Here is a 19,862-nt window from a genome sequence, read left to right as displayed (position 1 = left end):
GTACAACTCCACAAGATCACAACACGGCTTACGGACCCATGGTGCTTCCGTAGTTTATATCATTGTAGAACAATATGAAGTGAAACACCAATTTCGAATTCTAAAATGTTATACAAACTGCAAAAAGAGCTACAATGATTATTCTTTATGCAAAATCTTTTATTTTTTGCGTCTCTTTTAAGATGAAAACAACTTGGTCGGCTTTGTATGAAGTACAATATTGAATATTAAGTAAATATTGAAAACATATACAAGCAGATAATTTAATATTTTTCGCAATCTTTGCTGGAATACTGTGTACAAACATCATCACTAGTGACTTCCTTGTATGCGTTAACCTTGTCAAGTCCCGAACCTGAAAGAAAGATAGACATTCAATGTACGATAACGCCTTTCGAAATAATATCCAGAAAGACCAATGTTTAAACGTGTCAAGTTTTGCAAGTTTAGCTGCATGTAACCACTACTAGTTTTTCTTATGACCAAAATAAAATGTATACAGAATCAGAATATGAAATGCGTTGGTAAATACAGGAGTGTTTTAGGAAAATTTAGATGCGGCGTTTTGTACATAGAGTTGAAAATAGTATTTTCTGGAATATTGATACATAAAATAGAGAATGATTCAATCAAGTTATTTGTACTGATGAATTTGAACATGTTTTGTTAATTTGACCTATAAATACTTGTATACGTAATGCCTTTTTAATCATGTTTGTGTTTGTGTTTTTAAATATGGTTGTTATACCAGTGATTAGGTAATGCCATACCTGTGATAAGGTTGTTGAGATTACAATAGTTAGTACTGTAGTCAAGGTAAGCATACCACGTTTCTGATGTGGAGTAACCCTAAAAATTAAAGCATTAGATATTATTAATACGAATCTTACAGAACTACTTTTTTGAACAATTATAAAAATTAATATGAAGCAATAACATACTAAAAACATTAAAGCTACCATTTTACTGCTCCAGATACGCATTTCGACTATTAATGTCTCTTAAGTAATGCTCGAGGTCTAAATAGTCCGTATTAATAACACACAAAAAACAGAGCGAGAAATGCGATTCCAATCAAAAACTGGGGGTACACCCGTGTGATCTGGATGGCAAATCAGTGTCTGCTTAACTAGCAGCATCTGTCGCGTTGCGCATGACAAGTAAGCAATCGGTGATGCATGATAAACAAAAAAATATCTGTCTCGCGGTCAGTGTCACTCTTTACAGTTGCTGAAGACATTAACATTTACTCCTTTTATCTGGATTGTTAGTAACTGTTGGTTACAATCTGTCAACAGAAGTTAGTCTTTGGGGATTTTCAAGGACATTGCTGTATAAATAACTGCGTAAACTAAGAGTTGAGTGTATGGTTTGTATTCACTTTATTTGTAAAAGTATGACATGAAGAACTGAGGTCAGGTAAACCGTTGATTAAAAACATATCAATCGTTGATTCGGCTTAGAATAAGGGAAAGGTATATATATACTAGTACAGCAGGGTTTAAGAACATCCGTTGTTCGACCTGTTAGTCAAATGAGTTTTGTTAAAATATACTTTTTCACTTTTTTTTTGTCTTATGGAAAATGTTGTTTGTGCTGTATTTTGACCCCTCTTCCAAGAAATTCGTTTTGCATGCACACGTATAAAAATTGCGGTTTTTATCCAACGCAATCATAGGTTTGAACGTTGTTTTCAATTTAGACTTGTATTTACTAGTACATATATACTAGTATCCAACAAAAACACCAAACAGCAATAGGTTACCAGATCGCATAAAACTGACGATTCTGATTAGTGATGTTTCCCCCGCTTTCCAGAATTGTATTATTTGTCCATGAAAAAACACCAAATCTAATCAATTAAATGTTTTCATGTGACCATAGAATTTGTATATTGTATCTAAAAGTATAAAGGGATGTATATTGTATCTAAAATATATCCGAATAACCCTTGAACTTACCTTGACGTTGCACATGCTGTTACTTGGAGTAAAGGTGAAGGTCAAATCGTCCATGTAGTGCTTAACTGGTGTCGCATGTTTTGCTGTTATAGTTGTATTTGTTTCACTCACAAACTGAAACACCAATGCAATAAAAGCTGGTTATTTAAATCACAAGTATTATAATGAAGGTACCAGAATATTGCGAGGTAAGTCTACTAATCCTCTAACTTACAGCAAAAATGTCTATGATTCTTTAATTTGTTCAATCAATAGTCACAATCAAGTTACAACGTCTCTTTCAGACATAATATTACTATTACTACGCTAAATCAAGAGGCGTTACCGTCTTTATCCTTCCAGCTTGCTATTAAAATTACCAAACAGGTTTTTTTTTCACGATGCAATATTAATGATCGTTTATCCGCAGCAACTGGTAAACAGTTCCAGTCACTTGCAACCTTATACATAAATAAGTATAAAACAGATGCAAAAAAAACCATCTATTTCTACGATTAGATATTTGTTTCATAAGACAGGCATGAAAATATTAATTAGCTAAGGTATGGTTACTACTCCCTCGGGTAAAATTGGCTTCAAAAAGAATAAGCTGTTTTGGTCCTTTTTTTAATGCTTGATACATAAAATATTTTTTTCATAAAGTTTTGCGTGTGGATATTTTAGAAACACATGCCGTGCAAACGGAACCAATATCATTTATTTATATTAAATGAAGGTATTCATACTGAAAATTATGTTTGGTTAAAGCATTTAAATTTTAACCACAAAATACTGACGTTAAAATGTATAAAGCATATAATTAATCGGTTAAATTGCAATTCTTTAAGAAAATGAACTTCTTGCTGTAAAATTTTACTTGTCTATTATAAAGGAATTCCAAATACTCAAAATACGTACTGTATACAGACATTTTTCTCCTGCTCCATTGGGACAGTTATCTGCTGTAGTCCATGTAGAAATCTGGTTCTTGATTTTTTCCTTCACCATATCACAGCTGATTCCAAATGTCCTAGCAAAATTACAAATACAAATTGCATTTATAATTTAGTTATGTAGTTGATATTTCTGTCAGAGTAAACGTAAAATATAAAATGAATGATATGAATTTGAAAACATCCTTTAAAACGGCTTCTCTATGGTCGGGTTGTTGTCTCTTTGACACATTCCCCATTTCTATTCTCAATTTTATTTAATGAATTCAATCAATCATGAACAGATTTTTGTAAATATTGTTTTTATCGATACTAAGACGACAAAAAAACTTAATAGAGCTTATTTTTTTCTGTATATCACTATTCGTCTATAAATAAAGCTTCTGAAAACTTGAAACTTTACGGACGCCATCATGATTTTGTTGACCATTATGATTATCTATGTCACATATGACTATGAAGGTGGTTCAGTTTTCGTAGCCACAGCACTGTACTCTTCCTCCCATTAGTAATATTCAACTCATAAGTCGAAAAATAAACTGACAATACCATGACGAAAAAGGACGAAACGACAAACAACAGTAAAAAAAAAAAATAGAAAACTAAAGACTACAAAAAAACGTGGGTGATCTCAGGTGCCCCGGAATGGTTAGCAGATTCTGCTCCACATGAAGTACATGTATCAATCAGTACAATACAACGGATTTAGGAAAAGGACGACATAAAAGCATGATCATGTGCAATGCCAAAATATAAGTAAACAGTATCGACAGGATGTAGGATCATGATTACTCATAACTGTACATAAATAACAATTTATATTAAAGTATGTTTGAATTATCAAAAATATGTAAAATGAATATTTAAAGATTTCATTACGGTGTTAAGTTGATAACTTTGAAAAATAAGTATATTCAAAGTATCAATGAGTTTGTTGAAGCCTCACTGTGACTTTGAGATGAAGAACAGCAATAATTCCTATCAAACCGGTGCTTGGGACCGTTTTAAACATGCAGTGAGGTGAGAGTGTTTGCTCCGTGTTGAAGGCCTCACTGTGACTTTGAGATGAAGAACAGCAATAAAAGCGTTGTTCCTTTGCTTATTGTGTTTTTTGATGTGCATGTATGGATTTTGTGTCATGGATGGATATCCCATATCCTTTCTTATCTATTACATGCATGGGTCGTATCTACCGGCTTTGTTATCAAATTGAGATTTTTTTATAAGAATTCTACAAGTACAGCCAACTTCCTAACCGAATCTTTGTATCCATGGAAGAATTTAGTAAAGGTTTTAATTAATTTAAGGTAACGAAATCCCGGACTTAATAATTTACCAGTTATACATAAATTACGTTCATTGAAATCTCTCGGCTACAGACACGGTCGTAGCGTACAACTTGTGAAATATACACACCGTACGAAGGGGCCAAAGGAACATCACCGTCCAAAAAGGGAAAATTAACAATAGGGAACGAAAAAAAAAAACCGTCTCTTTTGTCGTAAATGCTTATATACTTGGAGACAATTTTACAGTTGGAAGACACAACCATTTCATTTAATTTCAACCCAATATCATTTATAAACTACTGAGTCAAACATAAGGAAATCCATCCGCACATCAACTGATTTGAAACTATGTTTATGGTACAATACAATATATAGTTGAACATCTATACATAAAGTTGGATCATGTTCAAGTTCACCATAAATCATTGAGTTGGGAGAGGAAGATTTCCAATGAAGAAGGGACTTACAAAATTTTAATGCACTTTTTTTTATAATATCACAATGTGAATAACATAATAATGATCCCCATACTTCTGATCCATATAAAAGAGCAGGTTTGACAATTCTATCAAAAAGAAACAATTGACAAGAAACTGATAAGGTAAGCAATTTTTCTTTTCTAGTATCTCATGCATCCCCTTTTCCCTTTTTCTTTCTGTTATTTAATTGCAGTATTAAACTTAACTTTGTTATCTTCTGCCTATTTTGTCGCTGTTAGAAATTTAATCCTAGTAATTAAAACATTAATTTATCGATATCAAGATTTAGTGCCACTTGAACTAGTTGCTTGCCAAAAACAGTGTGGTCTTCCAGAGCACTTCCGATGAAAGACTAGGTATGTGTTCCGTACGGTAGAATTTTCAAGATACATTTTGTATATGTGAAGGACAGGCAAGTGAACATCTAAACTAGAGCTTCCTTAAATCTGATTCGCTCACCTGTCAAAATTATGCCAAATTGAATATTTATTTATCTTTTTTTGCATTTAATTCTTTTTTTTTCAGATAAAAATAACTTATTTTCAAATAAACATCTTCTCGAGTGCATTTTATTTAAAATCAAGGTCAATAAACAATGGTTTTTCAGTACCAGGATCACAATAGTTTTGTTCGACTTCTTAGTCCTTTTTTGCAGTTTACTTTTTCTGTCTTTCTAATGTAGGTTCTGAGATCATACGCAAATACTATTATATAAATTACACATAGCTGAGAGCATGATATCAGGAACGCTCAAATCCCGAAATTTGAAAGCCAATGATGTATTAAAACTTGAATACTTACAGAGCTATATGACCAAACGGAACCTCAAGAGAATAGTCAAATCCACAAAGTTATACTTGCCTGAGGGAGTTTGAACCTTAGTTGAAATTTTTTTTTATTTCTAAATTTATCAACGAAACATTCAAGAAAAAATTATTATAAATCATATCTGTGTAGAAGGTAATAATTTAAGGGATTATTTCTATAAAGAATTGACCAGTTGTTCGTTTCAGCATATATCAGTTTTGTAGATCTTCTATTGCAACAGCGAATCATTGTTACTTACAGTTTCTATCTATATATTACACTTTTCAGGAAAATAAGCAAACATGTTAAAATTTGTGAAATATCCTCATTTATGGCAGTAACTCATTAACGAAGGCAAATGATGGTTTTGGTGATTATGGCATTTTTGTATATCTTGTAATGCTGACCATTTAACTGTTTACAATTTCTGACGATTTTTGATACTTTTCATGATAATCAGCAAACATGTTTTTGTGTATTTATAATTCTTTTCAAGATAAGCAAAGACAAGGACATTTGTCAAAAATAATCATTCACCAATAAATTTGGTGGAAATGAAAATAAGTTAGATCTTTTGACATTTTGAACATCTTTGTCTCTGTAAATTTTGTTTGATTAATATGAACGATAAACAAAAAAAACTTTATACTAGACATACTAAGGATTAGTTCTAGTTTGGTTTATATTGGTCCAGTGGTCTTTGACAAGTATTTATTAGAAGACAATTCGACCACGACGGACGGATGTCGGACGCACTGGTGATAGTAGTTCGCATGGCCTATAAGGCAAGGTAAGCTAAAATTGTATAACGTACGATATTACGACAAGAGCTCAGAATAAAACTAGCCATATAGTGTCTGTGGCAGTAAAAATAATTTTGATGACCTTGGTTGATAAGAAACAACGTGCCTAGACACGTGACCTATAAATGGGAGAACATATCTATGTGCTCATTTTATATCTGTAATATATGTAAAACTCTTGCCCTCAAACCCTACTATAAGATTCTGACAATAATTGGAAATTAAAGATGATACTCCTTGTAATTTTATATCATCGCGTGTAACCGCAAGCTATAGCCATGGTCAGAATTTAAAAAGAAGTAAACGTGGGCGGTATTAAAAAAATGTATGTATTAAGAACACGTTGAACTGCATCTGAATATTGCAGAATTCTAAAATATAAATGAATAGCTATATTTCAGTAGGGTAAATAATGAGAAATGAAATTCATTCCTTCTTCACGTATATCCCGTGTCTTCAAATATTCAATGAATATCAGTTTATCGAAATAAAATGGTTCTGTAAGAATTAATATAAAGAAAAGTATAAATAGTAAATATATACTTACCATTGAATTTTACAGGACGCATGGATTGGATAAGCAATTGAACACCCAGCAAAGACAACAACAAGAGCTATTGAAATAAAACTATTCATATTGCTTGTTCTTCTTAGAGACCCCACTTGTAATGGAAGTCCGTTTTCTTTGTCAAGGTTATATACGTATCTCATTTCAAACAGTGACCAAACATGGTGTAACAAACAACGTCACTGATATGAGACCTTGGAATGTTCAACATTTAGAAGAATATTTGGCATTCTAAGTACGTTTGAACTTACATTGATATACTTTTGGACACTAAGAATGATATCTGCAGCTTATTCGCTTAGAGTAACGACCATTCATTAATTGGAGATAGAAGTTGAAATTGTGTAATTTATCCCAAAAGATTATCATTTGGGGTATATATCACTTAGACAGCAACCCGACAACACAATATAAGATTTATTATAAATATAATCAAGTAGCTGATAGGCCCATTTCCCAAAATATGTAATGCATTTTCGTTTTTTTACGTTCTTTTTTAAGGGTGGTAGTAAAATGAGAAACGAAATAAAAACGCAATGAACAAAACGAAACGAAAAGTTTACAAAACAAAACAAAACGGAAAATTGACAAAACGAAACGAAACGAAAAATGGAATGATAAAACAAAACTAAACGAAATATATGACGTTTGAAAGACTTTCTACAAAAAGGTCTAAAAACATAAATGTGACTGACATTCTACAAAAAAGCAATGGCTAGCGGACAAACTATATATTAGGTCACACATATCTAACGAGTCTGTACTTTAAAACAAACAGATTATAAATATTTCCAGGTCAGATAAATAAGAGTACAAATCTCTTTATCTAAATATTCTTTATAACTACACCTTTTCTATCTCTTGCATTAAAAAGCACAACCGTAAGAATAAATCGCAGATATTTGGTGAAATTATTCCTTTAATTCTGGTATGAAAGACAAATATTTTTCTTGGAAATACAGATTGCATCGAGCAGAAACTGCCTTCTCTTCTAAATGCCCATTTTCCCGTGTCAGTTGAAATTCTACACAACCGAAGGATGGCTTTCAGCCCCGATATTCCGACACTCCGTTGGTCCGACACCCCATTAGTCCGACGCTTTAATAGTCGTCTGACACCCTTTGAATCCAACACCGAATAATTAGGCAATAGTCAATATATTTTTATATTAAAAAGTCTGATAAAGTTTATTTATCTGTAATTTTCTCTCTTTCTATAATGATATCTGCAAAAAATGGTAAAAACATAGATAAAAGTAATCTTTCAAGGACAATAACTCCTATAAGCGGTCAATGAACAATTTCGGTTAATTTGACATCATTTGAAGTTCTTATTTTGCTGAACACTTTTGTTTTTTACAATTTCTCTCTATCCATTACAGTTTCTGCCAAAAAAAGCCTCAAAAATGAGTAAAATTAGTCTTTCAATGGTAATAATTCCTGTACAAGGAGTTAATTGACAATTCGTCCATGTTGACTTATTTGCAGATCTGATTTTGCTGAACACTTTTGTTTTTTACAATTTTTACAATTTCTCTTTATCTATATATATATATATATTTATAAGTATAGTCTCTGCAAACAAGCATGCAGTTAAATTAGTCTTTCAAGGGCAATAACTCCTGTAAGGGGTCATGTCGTCCATGTTGACTTTTTTGTGGATTTTACAGTTCTGGTCATTCTTATCATTAAAAATTTCTCTCTTTCTGTTATAGTTTTAAAGATAATAAGCAGAAACTGCGAAATTTGCAAAATATATATTTTACGGGAAATAACTCCAAAATGGGTAGTTTCATTTTTCTGAAAATTTGGCACTCGAAATAAATACCTTGACCTGCTTGTCAATTCTACCTTGTAAGATTTACTCTAACTGCTTTAGTTTTTCTGAATCCAAAATCTGTATTTTACCCTTATGTTTTATTTTTTGCAACAGCGGCCATGTTTGTTGATGAATTAAATTCCCAGATACAGTTGTAAAATAAATACCCATAGGTACAACTATGTAAAGTTTTGTAACATTTGGCCTAGTAATTTCAGAGGAGCAGATTTATACTCTATGTGATCATGCCATATATATGAAACTCAGCAGAGACGTTTAAAAACCTTATAGGAAAATCTGCAATTCAGGCTCTATGAAAAAATCAATGAATGTCATTTGGAAATGTGCAATGGAAATATATCAAAAATATCATGATAATCTTCTCATTTAATAATAATTATTTGGCATTGGCTATAATTCATTAAATATTGTGGCATGCCATACATTGTCTCATTGGGTGATAATACTAATTAAGTCTGCGTCAAAAGTTAACTGCATGAGAAGACGAAAATCAACTAGAAATAGAATAAAGAAAAAGAAATGCTTTTAAATTGGTATTTGCTGATTATCCGCCAACAAAGTGACATTTATGAGTAAGAGCAAACTTAAGACTGGTCCCCACGGAGTCGGAAATACAATTTTGTACAAGTTGCAAGTGTATAATCCGACTCAGCATGTCTGTCAATATAAAGCAGGGTATCTTCGTATCATTATAATGTGTTATTGTTCTCAATATAAATGTATTATACAAAGTCTTGTTTTTGTTAGTTTGTACTTATGAAGCATTCTTGCGTCTCATCTTTCATTTTATTCATGTGCCAATGACAGGGACGTGGTGTAGCTTGCTAGAGTTAATTTTGCAGAGCGTGGTACGTGTATTGTTCAATCGATTAAACTTTCGACCGATAATCGATAATTTGGAAAGCAGAAAGGAAAGACCACAGAATAGTTATGTTTTACAAGAAGCAACAAAGAACGCGGAAGGGTTGGATGTTTTATAAATATGCAATAACAAATCGAATTGTTGATGTTAAGAGTACATTCCCGTGGCCATTCTTACAGATAAGATAAGACAATTTTATTGGTTCAAAATCCAAAACTATAGGATTGTTACCAAGACAATACAAAAACATACAAACAAAATCTGACCACATTTATAAACATTATATATATATAACTGTATATCCCCTCCATTATAAAAAGAAAATATTGTTACAGTAATAAATGAATGTATATAATCTCTGCTGAGGAGGTGGTACCACAAAGTTATTAAGAACTCAATAAAGCATTTCTAGAATTATACATGGTGCTTATGAATTTTACAATAATTTTAATTATATCAGTCTCACCACAGGTATACAAAAATTTAAATCTTGCTTCATTAGTCATATTTAAAAAAGAGGGAACTATTTCACTAATTTTGGAAAATAATTGTTCTCTAATTGTATTTAGTTTTGTACATATTATAGTGAAATGAAATTCATCTTCTACTTCTAAAAGACACAAGGGACAAATTCTTTCTTCTACAGGTGTTTTAGTGTGTCGTCCTTGTTCAATTTTAAGACTTACATGATTGATATATTTGTGTCTGCTTAATGTCCAGTGTAAATGCTTAATGAATATTAAATGCAAGTTCATTCTGACAGATAATGTCTTCGGAGTTCCAACCGTAATAAATAATAATAAAATTTATAATTTTGTTAGGATATTTCAATGAAACTTTTATTTTCGACTATAATATGTATCATTTTGTTAGATATCAGATGGGTGGGATGGTATTATGTGTTTCTTTAATACACTCATAACATAAGCAGTTCAAATACCACATCAACACCGATTCAAGGAAGCATAATTTCTATTTCGACAGTTATTAACCTTTGTCGCACTATAATGGTGTCGAACTATTGGGATGTCTGAAAATTGTGGTGTCATACCAATGGGGTGTCGGAATGTCGGAGCTGAAAATAATCAGTCAGTTGGGTTTGTGTTGATGTAATGTAAAGAAAGAAAGGGGTGATTATTTCAACTGACACAGGAAACAAAGGTGGAATGGTTGGTAATGACATGTAATTTTGAGTAAAAAAAAAATTGATAGTTGTAAAAAGGAATAACAATAATAACTATAACCTCTAGGTAAAATACCGAAGAAAAAATGAGATAAAACAACAGTCAACAAAAAATCAACAGAAAAATATGATTGAGCTAAAAAAACAAAGTCATAATTATGATACTTCAAATTAAAAAACTTGACTATGTTTTATGTTTATATACTTGAAGGCGAAGTTTTACTATAAAACACGTGTACATGGACTTTCTTTTAAAAGAAAATTCTTTACCTTACTAAAATCTTCAGAAATGTACTGCTATTGAATAATTGTCTTTTCGTACTACAATTCTATAATACCCCAATAATGCCAAAAATAAATTTTGGGATTCAACGGAAAATATTGAAAAGTGCAAATGATTACATAAAATTTAAAGGCAACAACGTTTGGTTAGCAACTTTTCTGAATACCGGATCGTTAATGAGTTTTCTGAATACCGGATCGTTAATGAGTTTTCTGAATACCGGATCGTTAATGAGTTTGATCCCTTGGGAGATGCTGATATAAAAATCGCTTACCATAAGTTGCTATTATTGACCTCAACAAATGCAAATATCAAATTTTTGAAAAATTAAAAAATTAAGATGTTTCGCACTGAAAATGTATATCCTATTTGGGCTATAATACCCCAAATAGCTTATTATGACCTATTTGGGAGATAGTCCAATACCTGATAAACAATCTCAAATATGGTCATGCCACCACTTCACTTCAATTTCTAAAACAAAATGATAAATGTTGTTCTGGTTTTTATATAAAAAAGTGACAAATTTAGAACATGTTAGAAGGGTCGCCTATGGAGGAAAAAATACTACCGCTTTCCGTTTACTGTGATATTCTACTGTTAATTAACTGTCTCTGCCAACCCTTTTTGTCCCTCGTTCTATTTATAAACTAAATAATAAACCACGCTCATAATCATGTGACAGTAAATACCTTATGTAACTATTGTTCGTTTCCGAGTACTATCAAGTGTACAATCATTGTCATGAGCAGTAAACCATACCGGAAGCTTGGAACTGATTATTCGCCTAAATCCTGCGGTTCATGTTGCAAGAATATACCTTTGTGTTGTAAAATAACGATGGTTGTCTTAACAGTTGTAGTTTTAGCCGGCCTAGGACTTTTTGTTGGATTCGCTGCCACAAATCCATTACATGCTTCATGCAGAGTAAATTGGTAAGATATATTTCTACTATAAATTGTTGTATAGTAATGACGACCTGTAACTTGTTTCTCTTTCAGTTTGATTTTTTTAAGAGTTTGATAACCATTTCAGAAGAAAAAAAGAGAGATAACTCGAATTCGTTTCGTTCAAAGAGGTTGCTGTAGGGATATTTCGTATCAAATAATTTATAAATATTCGAAGGACGAGTGAAAGTTGAAATATTATCTGTGAAGCAGGTTTCTGTGCAATTTTAAAGTTATTATCCTTACCGACTACTCCACTGTTTAGTGGGATTCGTGGTTGCTGAATCTCTAACGCACTATTTTGGGGGCTGCTCCTTGTTTTCGCAGATGACATTGTCTGTCTTCTTTCAACTCATAATTTTAGATTTCCAAGTTTCATATCTGATTGTACTGGAGTTTAAATGCTTGCGGTTCCAGAGTACTTGATTTGACTTCTGAATATGGGAGTTCCAATACTTTTCCAGAATTATATATATAGTTGTACACCTTGTTGCTTTTTAAATACTTCAAGGGTTATTCCAGAGGACACGATTTCACGGGAGTTTTTTAAAATCCTTTTGAGAGCACCTGGTTTCACAAGAGTTTGGATTCAAATTAATGAGTTATTGTTTTTTTTAGCATATGTACTTTGTTTTGATATACGAATGTTTGTGCATCTTTACTAGACGGGTTTCAGTTTTATGTTTTCTTTTATCCCTCGGGATTATCTATATATGACACTTTTATTTAAATGCTCTATTGTCCTGCTTATAAAACATACGCACATGGAATTGTTAAAATAATTTTTGACCCAACTTTGGGCCTAGTAAGCTTTTCTCATCACTTGGCGTCCGTCGTCTGTCGTCGTCTGTTAATTTTTCAAAAATCTTCTCTGAAACAACTCAGCCAAATTTAACCAATCTTGGCCACAATCATCATTAGGGTAATATTATCTAGTTTGATCAATGTGTCCGATGACCCAGCCTGTCAAACAAGAAGAAGAAAAGAAACTTCATGGCCAACATGGCTTAAGATAGAACATACGGTTAAAATGCAAGTTTTGTCTATTATCTTGAAACCACTATGAATAGAGAAGATCTGACATAAGCAAAAATGTTTAGAATGATGAGATCTACCTATTGTATGTTTACATCAAAACTGTCAGATGACTTCTTATAGAAGTTATTGCTCTTTTGCCTATTATCTTAAAAATTATGATAGATAAATAAATGATCAGTAAGATAATATCTATAAATAAGTCAACATCGAAATCGTCAGTCGACTCCTTATTTGAGTTCTTGCTTTTTAGTGACAATTTTTACCTTATTTTTTTGCGTTTTTAGATATCGTTTTTGCCTAGTATCTTGCAAACTAAAAAAGATAGATCAACACTTTATATAGCAAAAATTATCTACGAATATGTCAAATTTTGCAGAAATCGTTAGTAGACTTTTGATATGAGTGATTGCCGTGAAATGACGATTTTTAACCTTTTATAGGTTTTGGGCAAACACTAAAGATGATGGAGAGAAACTGTTAAAAGAAAAAAAATATCAGCAATATCAGATCAACAAAAGCAGATTTTTGTCATGAATTCTTGTCTAGTCCACAATGTTAGAGACTGTCTATTGTCGAAGATGCATATAGACCAATGTAAGCGACACGGGCTCTTTAGAGCCTCTGGTTTCTTTGTGTATAGTTTTTTACCTCTCACGCTGTTTATTTGTATCTTTTTTAGGATATTCCCCTCCATGACGTGTAATAATGTAAAAACAAAGCTGAGAAACCAAATATCACTATGGAATGGGCCGGACAATTGTAAGAACGGAGGCGAAAAATGTCTATACAAAGTAAGAACAATTGGGAAGTAGATACCAAGACTTAGAGGGCAGTCAAAATTTATGTAGAAAGACATAACCTCCATAAATGATATAATAGGCAACGCACTCCTTGAATATCGTATTATCTAATCTAGAAGACATGTAGGCAGATGCCGCTGGGATGTAGCTACTTAAAAATTGAAAATGAACAATGGGAAAGTTATAATCATTTTAATTTCTCAAACGATCCTCTCAATTTGTCATTTTCTAGATGTCAGTCTATATATAAAGCAGACTTATATATATCTATGATATCCTTTATTTCAAGATCAATAGACTTGTTGCATCAATGTAGTCTCCAAACTACAGAGACCATCTTAATATAGCGGATCGTGAAGTTGAAGTATAATTGTGTGAGACATTCATTACTATTTTACATGCTTTCTGCAGTCACTACATGAATATGAATATAACTTTGTCAATAAAGACTGGTAATGTGGGGCTTTTTATTTATAATATTTCGAGTCGAAATTTAAATAGTGTTACACTGATTTTAAAGGTTCACGGAGGTTAAAGGGTAGTGCATTGAATCAAACAAAAAATCTTGCCTCTTTTGATATGTTTTTAGCGTTTTAGAGACAATAATATTCTTAACTCATTTATATACTAAAAATTTTAAATGTAAATAGTGTGTATAAATATTGTTTCATTTTCAGCTCGTTAGTGAATCCACCAACACCTTAAAAGCCACACACGAAACTCCTAGCAAACATTATAAAGATGATCTGACTTTTACTTTTAGTGATGCAGGGATGAATTGCAAAACTGAGGTAATATTAGATGTTTACTTTTATATTTATTCAGTAATACAACAGGTTTTCAAAACAACATGTACGATTTGCAATAACATTAAACCGATGAATATTTTCAATAAATAAAAAAAGATTATCTTAATAAAGAGGAGCTTCTGTCTAACTATTTTTCATTATGTACTAGTTAAATACTTTTGGCTTGTCCTAACGTGTTTTCTATCCACTACAGGGTTACTCTACATCAGAAACTTGGTATGCAGTATTGGACTCTGGAACAAACTATTGTAATCTACACAACTTAATCACAGGTAAATATGTGCAAGAAGTAATCAAAGATTTACAGATTTGTAAATGGCTTGTATCAGACATGTAAATGAATTAAAACATTCGTGCGACCAAAGCGCTTTTCTAGATTTACTTCACCAGGATATCTTAAACCTAAACAACAATGTAAGACACAGATTTAAAATGAATGTAATATCAAAATAATTCAATATGAAAATATGAATAAAATTTTATGTGAAAGAATACTGAATGACAGCCGCGTATTTATATATAATACAACCTGCAATAAAACACGCTAGTCTTGTCATGACATGATCGGTGTAATGGACAACACTGTCAATTGGATATAAAATCTCATAGTCGATGACGTCGATTATTTAGAGGTGATTTCACTACCCGTTTGCTGTTATATAACTGGGCAGTAACTTTTTTATTGAACGAAAACAGCAAACTTAATCAATTTATAAATGTTTTCACACAGACAACCAATCTCTCACAAAGAAGTACTTTGATAAGAAGTGATACCAGGCACATAATTACTAATTAAAACAATTTTTAGAATACGAAGATACTGAAATAGAAGTGGTCGTACTGATGATACTTGGTTTTTAGCCTATTGCTTTATATTCTAGGTTCTGGATTAAGTAACACCACAGGTTATACAGAATCGACCAGTAATTCACAATGTACCCAGTACTCCAGTGCTGATTGTATGAAATACTGAACTTAGAGAAACATATGAACTCAGGATTAATATATATGATTAAATTTCATTGCTCAATAATTAAACATTTTTCCAAAAGAATTTAATCGTTACAACCTGTACATATTTTTTTTTTATACTTTTTATACGACCGCAAAAAAATTTTGTGGTCGTATATTGGTATGACGTTGGCGTCGTCGTCGTCGTCGTCGTCGTCGTCGTCCGGCGTCGTCGTCCGAATACATATTGGTTTTCGCACTCTAACTTTAGTTTAAATGAATGGATCTTTTTGAAATTTGACCATAAGGTTAAATACCACAAAAGGAAGGTTGGGATTGATTTTGGGGGTTATGGTACCAACAGTTAAGGAATTAGGGGCCAAAAAGGGGCCAAAAATGAGCATTTTCTAGTTTCCAGACAATAACTGTGGAACGGTGTATGGATCTCTCTGAAATTATACTACAAGTTTCCATACCACAAAGGGATGGTTAGGATTTGCTTTGGGGGGTTATGGCTCAAACCGTTTAGGAATTAGGGGCAAAAAAGGGGGAAAAACAAGGTTGTCCTGGTTAATGGACAAATACTTTAGTTCAAAACATAATTTAAAGCAGTGTAAGGGAGATAAATCAAATACATCATTGAAATTATCTCCCTTACACTGCTTTTAAATTATGTATAAAGTAATGGTTAATGAACAATAAAGATAATCTAAAACAGTGTAAGGGAGGTAATCCAAATACAACGTTTTGGTTACTTCCCTTACACTGCTTTTAAATTATGTTTAAAGAAATGCATATTTATAAAGGAAGACCAGTAAAAATATCTGCAAATGTTTTCATCTTTTTTTTTTACAAAAAAATCCATATGAAAGATTTGACACTATATTTTTATTAATTCTATTATAAAATAGATTAAGTTAGCACTATGGTAAATTTAAATGGGTAATTATGGTTGCCAACTCCATTGGAAATTTGAATTGAGATTATGACCATATCTTGAGGGAAAGAATTTTTTGGGGGGAAAAAGGGGGGGGGGGGGGGATAAAAAGAAATTGTGGGGGGCCAATTTTTTCTCATTTCAGATTTCAGAAATTAAAAAGAATTATTCTTCAAATATTTTTTTTTTTTCAAATTTCAAATATTGAAAAATTTCAAGAAGTAATCTTTAATTGCACAGTATGGCGCATTAGATTTGTAAAATCTTTGATCACATTTATTTATTTGTTATGCCGAATCTAACAGTGTATTTAGATTTTTAATTTTGGGTCCAGTTTTCAAATTGCATTAATGTCCAAAGGGTCCAAAATTAAACTTTGTTTGATTTTAGCAAAAATTGAATATATGAGGTTCTTTGATATGCTGAATCTAAACATGTATTTAGATTTTTTATTTTTGGCCCAGTTTTCAAGTTGGTCCAAATTGGGGTCCAAAATTAAACTTTGTTTGATTTCAACAAAAATTGAATATATGGGGTTCTTTGATATGCTGAATCTAACCATGTATTTAGATTTTTTATTTGTGGACCCCGTTATCTAATTGGTTCATATTGAGGTCAAAAGGGTCCAAAATTAAACTTTGTTTGATTTCATCTAAAATTGAATTATTGGGGTTCTTTGATATTCCAAATCTAACCGTGTATTTAGGTTTTTAATTTTGGGTCCTGTTTTTTAAATTGGTCTACATTGAGGTCCAAAGGGTCCAAAATTAAACTTAGTTTGATTTTAACAAAAATTGAATTCTTGGGGTTCTTTGATTTGCTGAATCTAAACATGTGTTTAGATTTTTGATTATGGGCCCAGTTTTCAAGTTGGTCCAAGATAGGGTCCAGTATTTAAACTTTGTTTGATTTCAACAAAAATTGAATATATGGGGTTCTTTGATATGCTGAATCTAAACATGTGTTTAGATTTTTGATTATGGGCCCAGTTTTCAAGTTGGTCCAAATTGGGGTCCAAAATTAAACTTTGTTTGATTTCAACAAAAATTGAATATATGAGGTTCTTTGATATGCTGAATCTAACCATGTATTTAGATTTTTTATTTGTAGGCCCCGCTATCAAATTGGTTCATATTGAGGTCAAAAGGGTCCAAAATTAAACTTTGTTTGATTTCATCGAAAATTGAATTATTGGGGTTCTTTGATATGCCAAATCTAACCGTGTTTTTAGATTTTTAATTTGGGTCCCGTTTTTTAAATTGGTCTTCATTGAGGTCCAAAGGGTCCAAAATTAGACTTAGTTTGATTTTAACAAAAATTGAATTCTTGGGGTTCTTTGATATGCTGAATCTAAACATGTGTTTAGATTTTTGATTATGGGCCCTGTTTTCAAGTTGGTCAAAGTTGGGGTCCAAAATTAAACTTTTTTTGATTTCAACAAAAATTGAATATATGGGGTTCTTTGATATGCTGAATCTAACCATGAATTTAGATTTTTTATTTGTGGGCCCCGCTATCAAATTGGTTCATATTGAGGTCAAAAGGGTCCAAAATTAAACTTTGTTTGATTTCATCAAAAATTGAATTATTGGGGTTCTTTGATATTACAAATCTAACCGTGTATTTAGATTTTTAATTTTAAGTCCCGTTTTTTAAATTGGTCTACATTAAGGTCCAAAGGGTCCAAAATTAAACTTAGTTTGATTTTAGCAAAAATTGAATTCTTGGGGTTCTTTGATATGCTGAATCTAAACATGTGTTTAGATTTTTGATTATGGGCCCAGTTTTCAAGTTTGTCCAAGTTGGGGTCCAAAATTAAACTTTGTTTGATTTTAACAAAAATTGAATATATGGGGTTCTTTGATATGCTGAATCTAACCATGTATTTTGATTTTGGACATTGGACCATTATAGGTAAATTAAAAAAATTCAAGTTCTTAGACCACATTCTTTCTGTGTCAGAAACCTATGCTGTGTCAAATATTTAATAACAATCCAAATTCAGAGCTGTATCAAGCTTGAATGTTGTGTCCATACTTGCCCCAACTGTTCAGGGTTCGACCTCTGCGGTCGTATCAAGCTGCGCCCCAGCGAAGCATTTTATTTTTTTTATCATTTGTTGACAATAAATAGCCTGTCTGTCTACGTTCCAAATATGTTCCGAGTGTACTTCAATGGACAACTCTTTGAAGTTTATCTCTTCTAGAATCTCGCACTGTAGACACATGTGTTTGTGCAAATTCTCTTCTGTTTGTAATTGTTGTTTAACGCATACAGATGTTTTTTATCATCGTAAAGACTCAAGTATACCTGAACTGTAGTAGACAAGTGTAGACACAACCAAAACTAATTAAAATGATCTTTATTAAATAAGGAGATGCATGGTATGTTGTTTGCTCTCTCAGTTCTAGAACTTGATGTTAACTACAGATTATAACATTGTAACTGAGTCCAGACAAGCAACATGACTTCTGTATTGTAATTTACTGTAAATATTTGATTTCATGTTGTTCAATATTATTTGTTGGTAGTATCATAATAAAGATGATGTTATACAAAGTCATACTTTATAATTACAGTTTGTTATAATTTGTTATATTTTGTATTCAAATTTCTTTTTGTTGTCACTTTTGTAAAATCAATGTTTTAATAAAAGTTAATGAAAACAACCATTAATAGTTTGTGTTCTCCGACATTCTCTGATTTGAAAGGAAATAATGTTTTTCGTAAAAACTCGTGGAAAGTTCTTACATCATTCATCAACAATTAGGCCTTAATGTCTGGTATACTAGTACTAGTTAATTGAGTTAAAATTGTTCTTTCTTCCGATGATCTGACAATTTTGAATAATGTACTGGCCTCTCACAATAATGCTGATTTCAATTAAATGTTATGATGAGATGTCATTAAACCTTTTATGAGTGTTATTATGATTCTGTTTTGTTGACCGGTGGTATAGATGTAACCAACAGCTGTGGCTACACTACATGTAATTAACCTCCTGTATGCGAGCACTTTTTGTCTCTAAATTATGTGTCTATTATTCCCTTGTTCAAAATAGTGCACGATACAGACGCGTTATTGTGCGTTTTACTTTTACAATATATGGTTTAGATAGGCAAAGGGGAGGTAACCCATTCACATTCTGTGCAATTACCAAGTCAGACTATCTGGACCGCTGTTGGTTGGTGTGGTCTGTTGTATTGTCACATATTTGTGTAGCCCTATTATCCATGTTATGTACTGTCACATATTTGTGTAGCCCTATTATCCTTGTTATGTACTGTCACATATTTGTGTAGCCCCTATTATCCTTGTTATGTACTGCCACATATTTGTGTAGCCCCTATTAGTCTTGTTATGTATTGTTTTCT

At 31.9% G+C, this 19,862-nt stretch overlaps 2 protein-coding genes across 3 annotated transcripts; one reads left to right on the top strand and one right to left on the bottom strand.

Moving 5' to 3' along the window:
- Positions 1–249: 249 nt before the first annotated feature.
- Positions 250–6,950, bottom strand: LOC127731160 (uncharacterized). Its single transcript, XM_052240090.1, has 5 exons — positions 6,819–6,950; positions 2,859–2,970; positions 1,962–2,075; positions 771–849; positions 250–355 (listed from the first exon to the last, which is right to left on the bottom strand). The coding sequence occupies exons 1-5, from the start codon at positions 6,905–6,907 to the stop codon at positions 264–266; spliced, it is 486 nt and encodes a 161-aa protein (XP_052096050.1). The 5' UTR covers positions 6,908–6,950; the 3' UTR covers positions 250–263.
- Positions 6,951–11,669: 4,719 nt separating this feature from the next.
- On the top strand, positions 11,670–19,160 carry LOC127731159 (uncharacterized). Of its 2 annotated transcripts, XR_007995520.1 has the most exons (6): positions 11,670–11,941; positions 13,671–13,782; positions 14,469–14,582; positions 14,794–14,872; positions 15,482–17,194; positions 18,117–19,160. XR_007995520.1 is itself a non-coding variant. In XM_052240089.1 (5 exons), the coding sequence occupies exons 1-5, from the start codon at positions 11,751–11,753 to the stop codon at positions 15,571–15,573; spliced, it is 588 nt and encodes a 195-aa protein (XP_052096049.1). In that variant the 5' UTR covers positions 11,670–11,750; the 3' UTR covers positions 15,574–19,160. The 2 variants fall into 2 exon arrangements, 1 of the variants encoding a protein (XP_052096049.1); XM_052240089.1 differs by having other exon boundaries at positions 15,482–19,160.
- The last annotated feature ends 702 nt before the right edge of the window (positions 19,161–19,862 follow it).

Source organism: Mytilus californianus, unplaced genomic scaffold (genome assembly GCF_021869535.1).
Source record: "Mytilus californianus isolate M0D057914Y unplaced genomic scaffold, xbMytCali1.0.p SCAF_2, whole genome shotgun sequence".
NCBI lineage: Eukaryota > Metazoa > Mollusca > Bivalvia > Mytilida > Mytilidae > Mytilus > Mytilus californianus.
This window is presented reverse-complemented; position numbering and strand designations above follow the sequence as displayed.

What these genes read in the sequence shown, in the direction of transcription:
- LOC127731159 (XM_052240089.1), top strand. Translation starts at nt 11,751, where the DNA reads ATGAGCAGTAAACCATACCGGAAGCTTGGAACTGATTATTCGCCTAAA. An exon ending in GCTTCATGCAGAGTAAATTG is followed by an intron (nt 11,942 to 13,670) that starts GTAAGATATATT and finishes TATCTTTTTTAG; the next exon opens with GATATTCCCCTCCATGACGT. An exon ending in GCGAAAAATGTCTATACAAA is followed by an intron (nt 13,783 to 14,468) that starts GTAAGAACAATT and finishes TTTCATTTTCAG; the next exon opens with CTCGTTAGTGAATCCACCAA.
- LOC127731160 (XM_052240090.1), bottom strand. Translation starts at nt 6,907, where the DNA reads ATGAATAGTTTTATTTCAATAGCTCTTGTTGTTGTCTTTGCTGGGTGT. An exon ending in GAGAAAAATGTCTGTATACA is followed by an intron (nt 2,076 to 2,858) that starts GTACGTATTTTG and finishes TTGGTGTTTCAG; the next exon opens with TTTGTGAGTGAAACAAATAC. An exon ending in TCTCAACAACCTTATCACAG is followed by an intron (nt 356 to 770) that starts GTATGGCATTAC and finishes TCTTTCTTTCAG; the next exon opens with GTTCGGGACTTGACAAGGTT.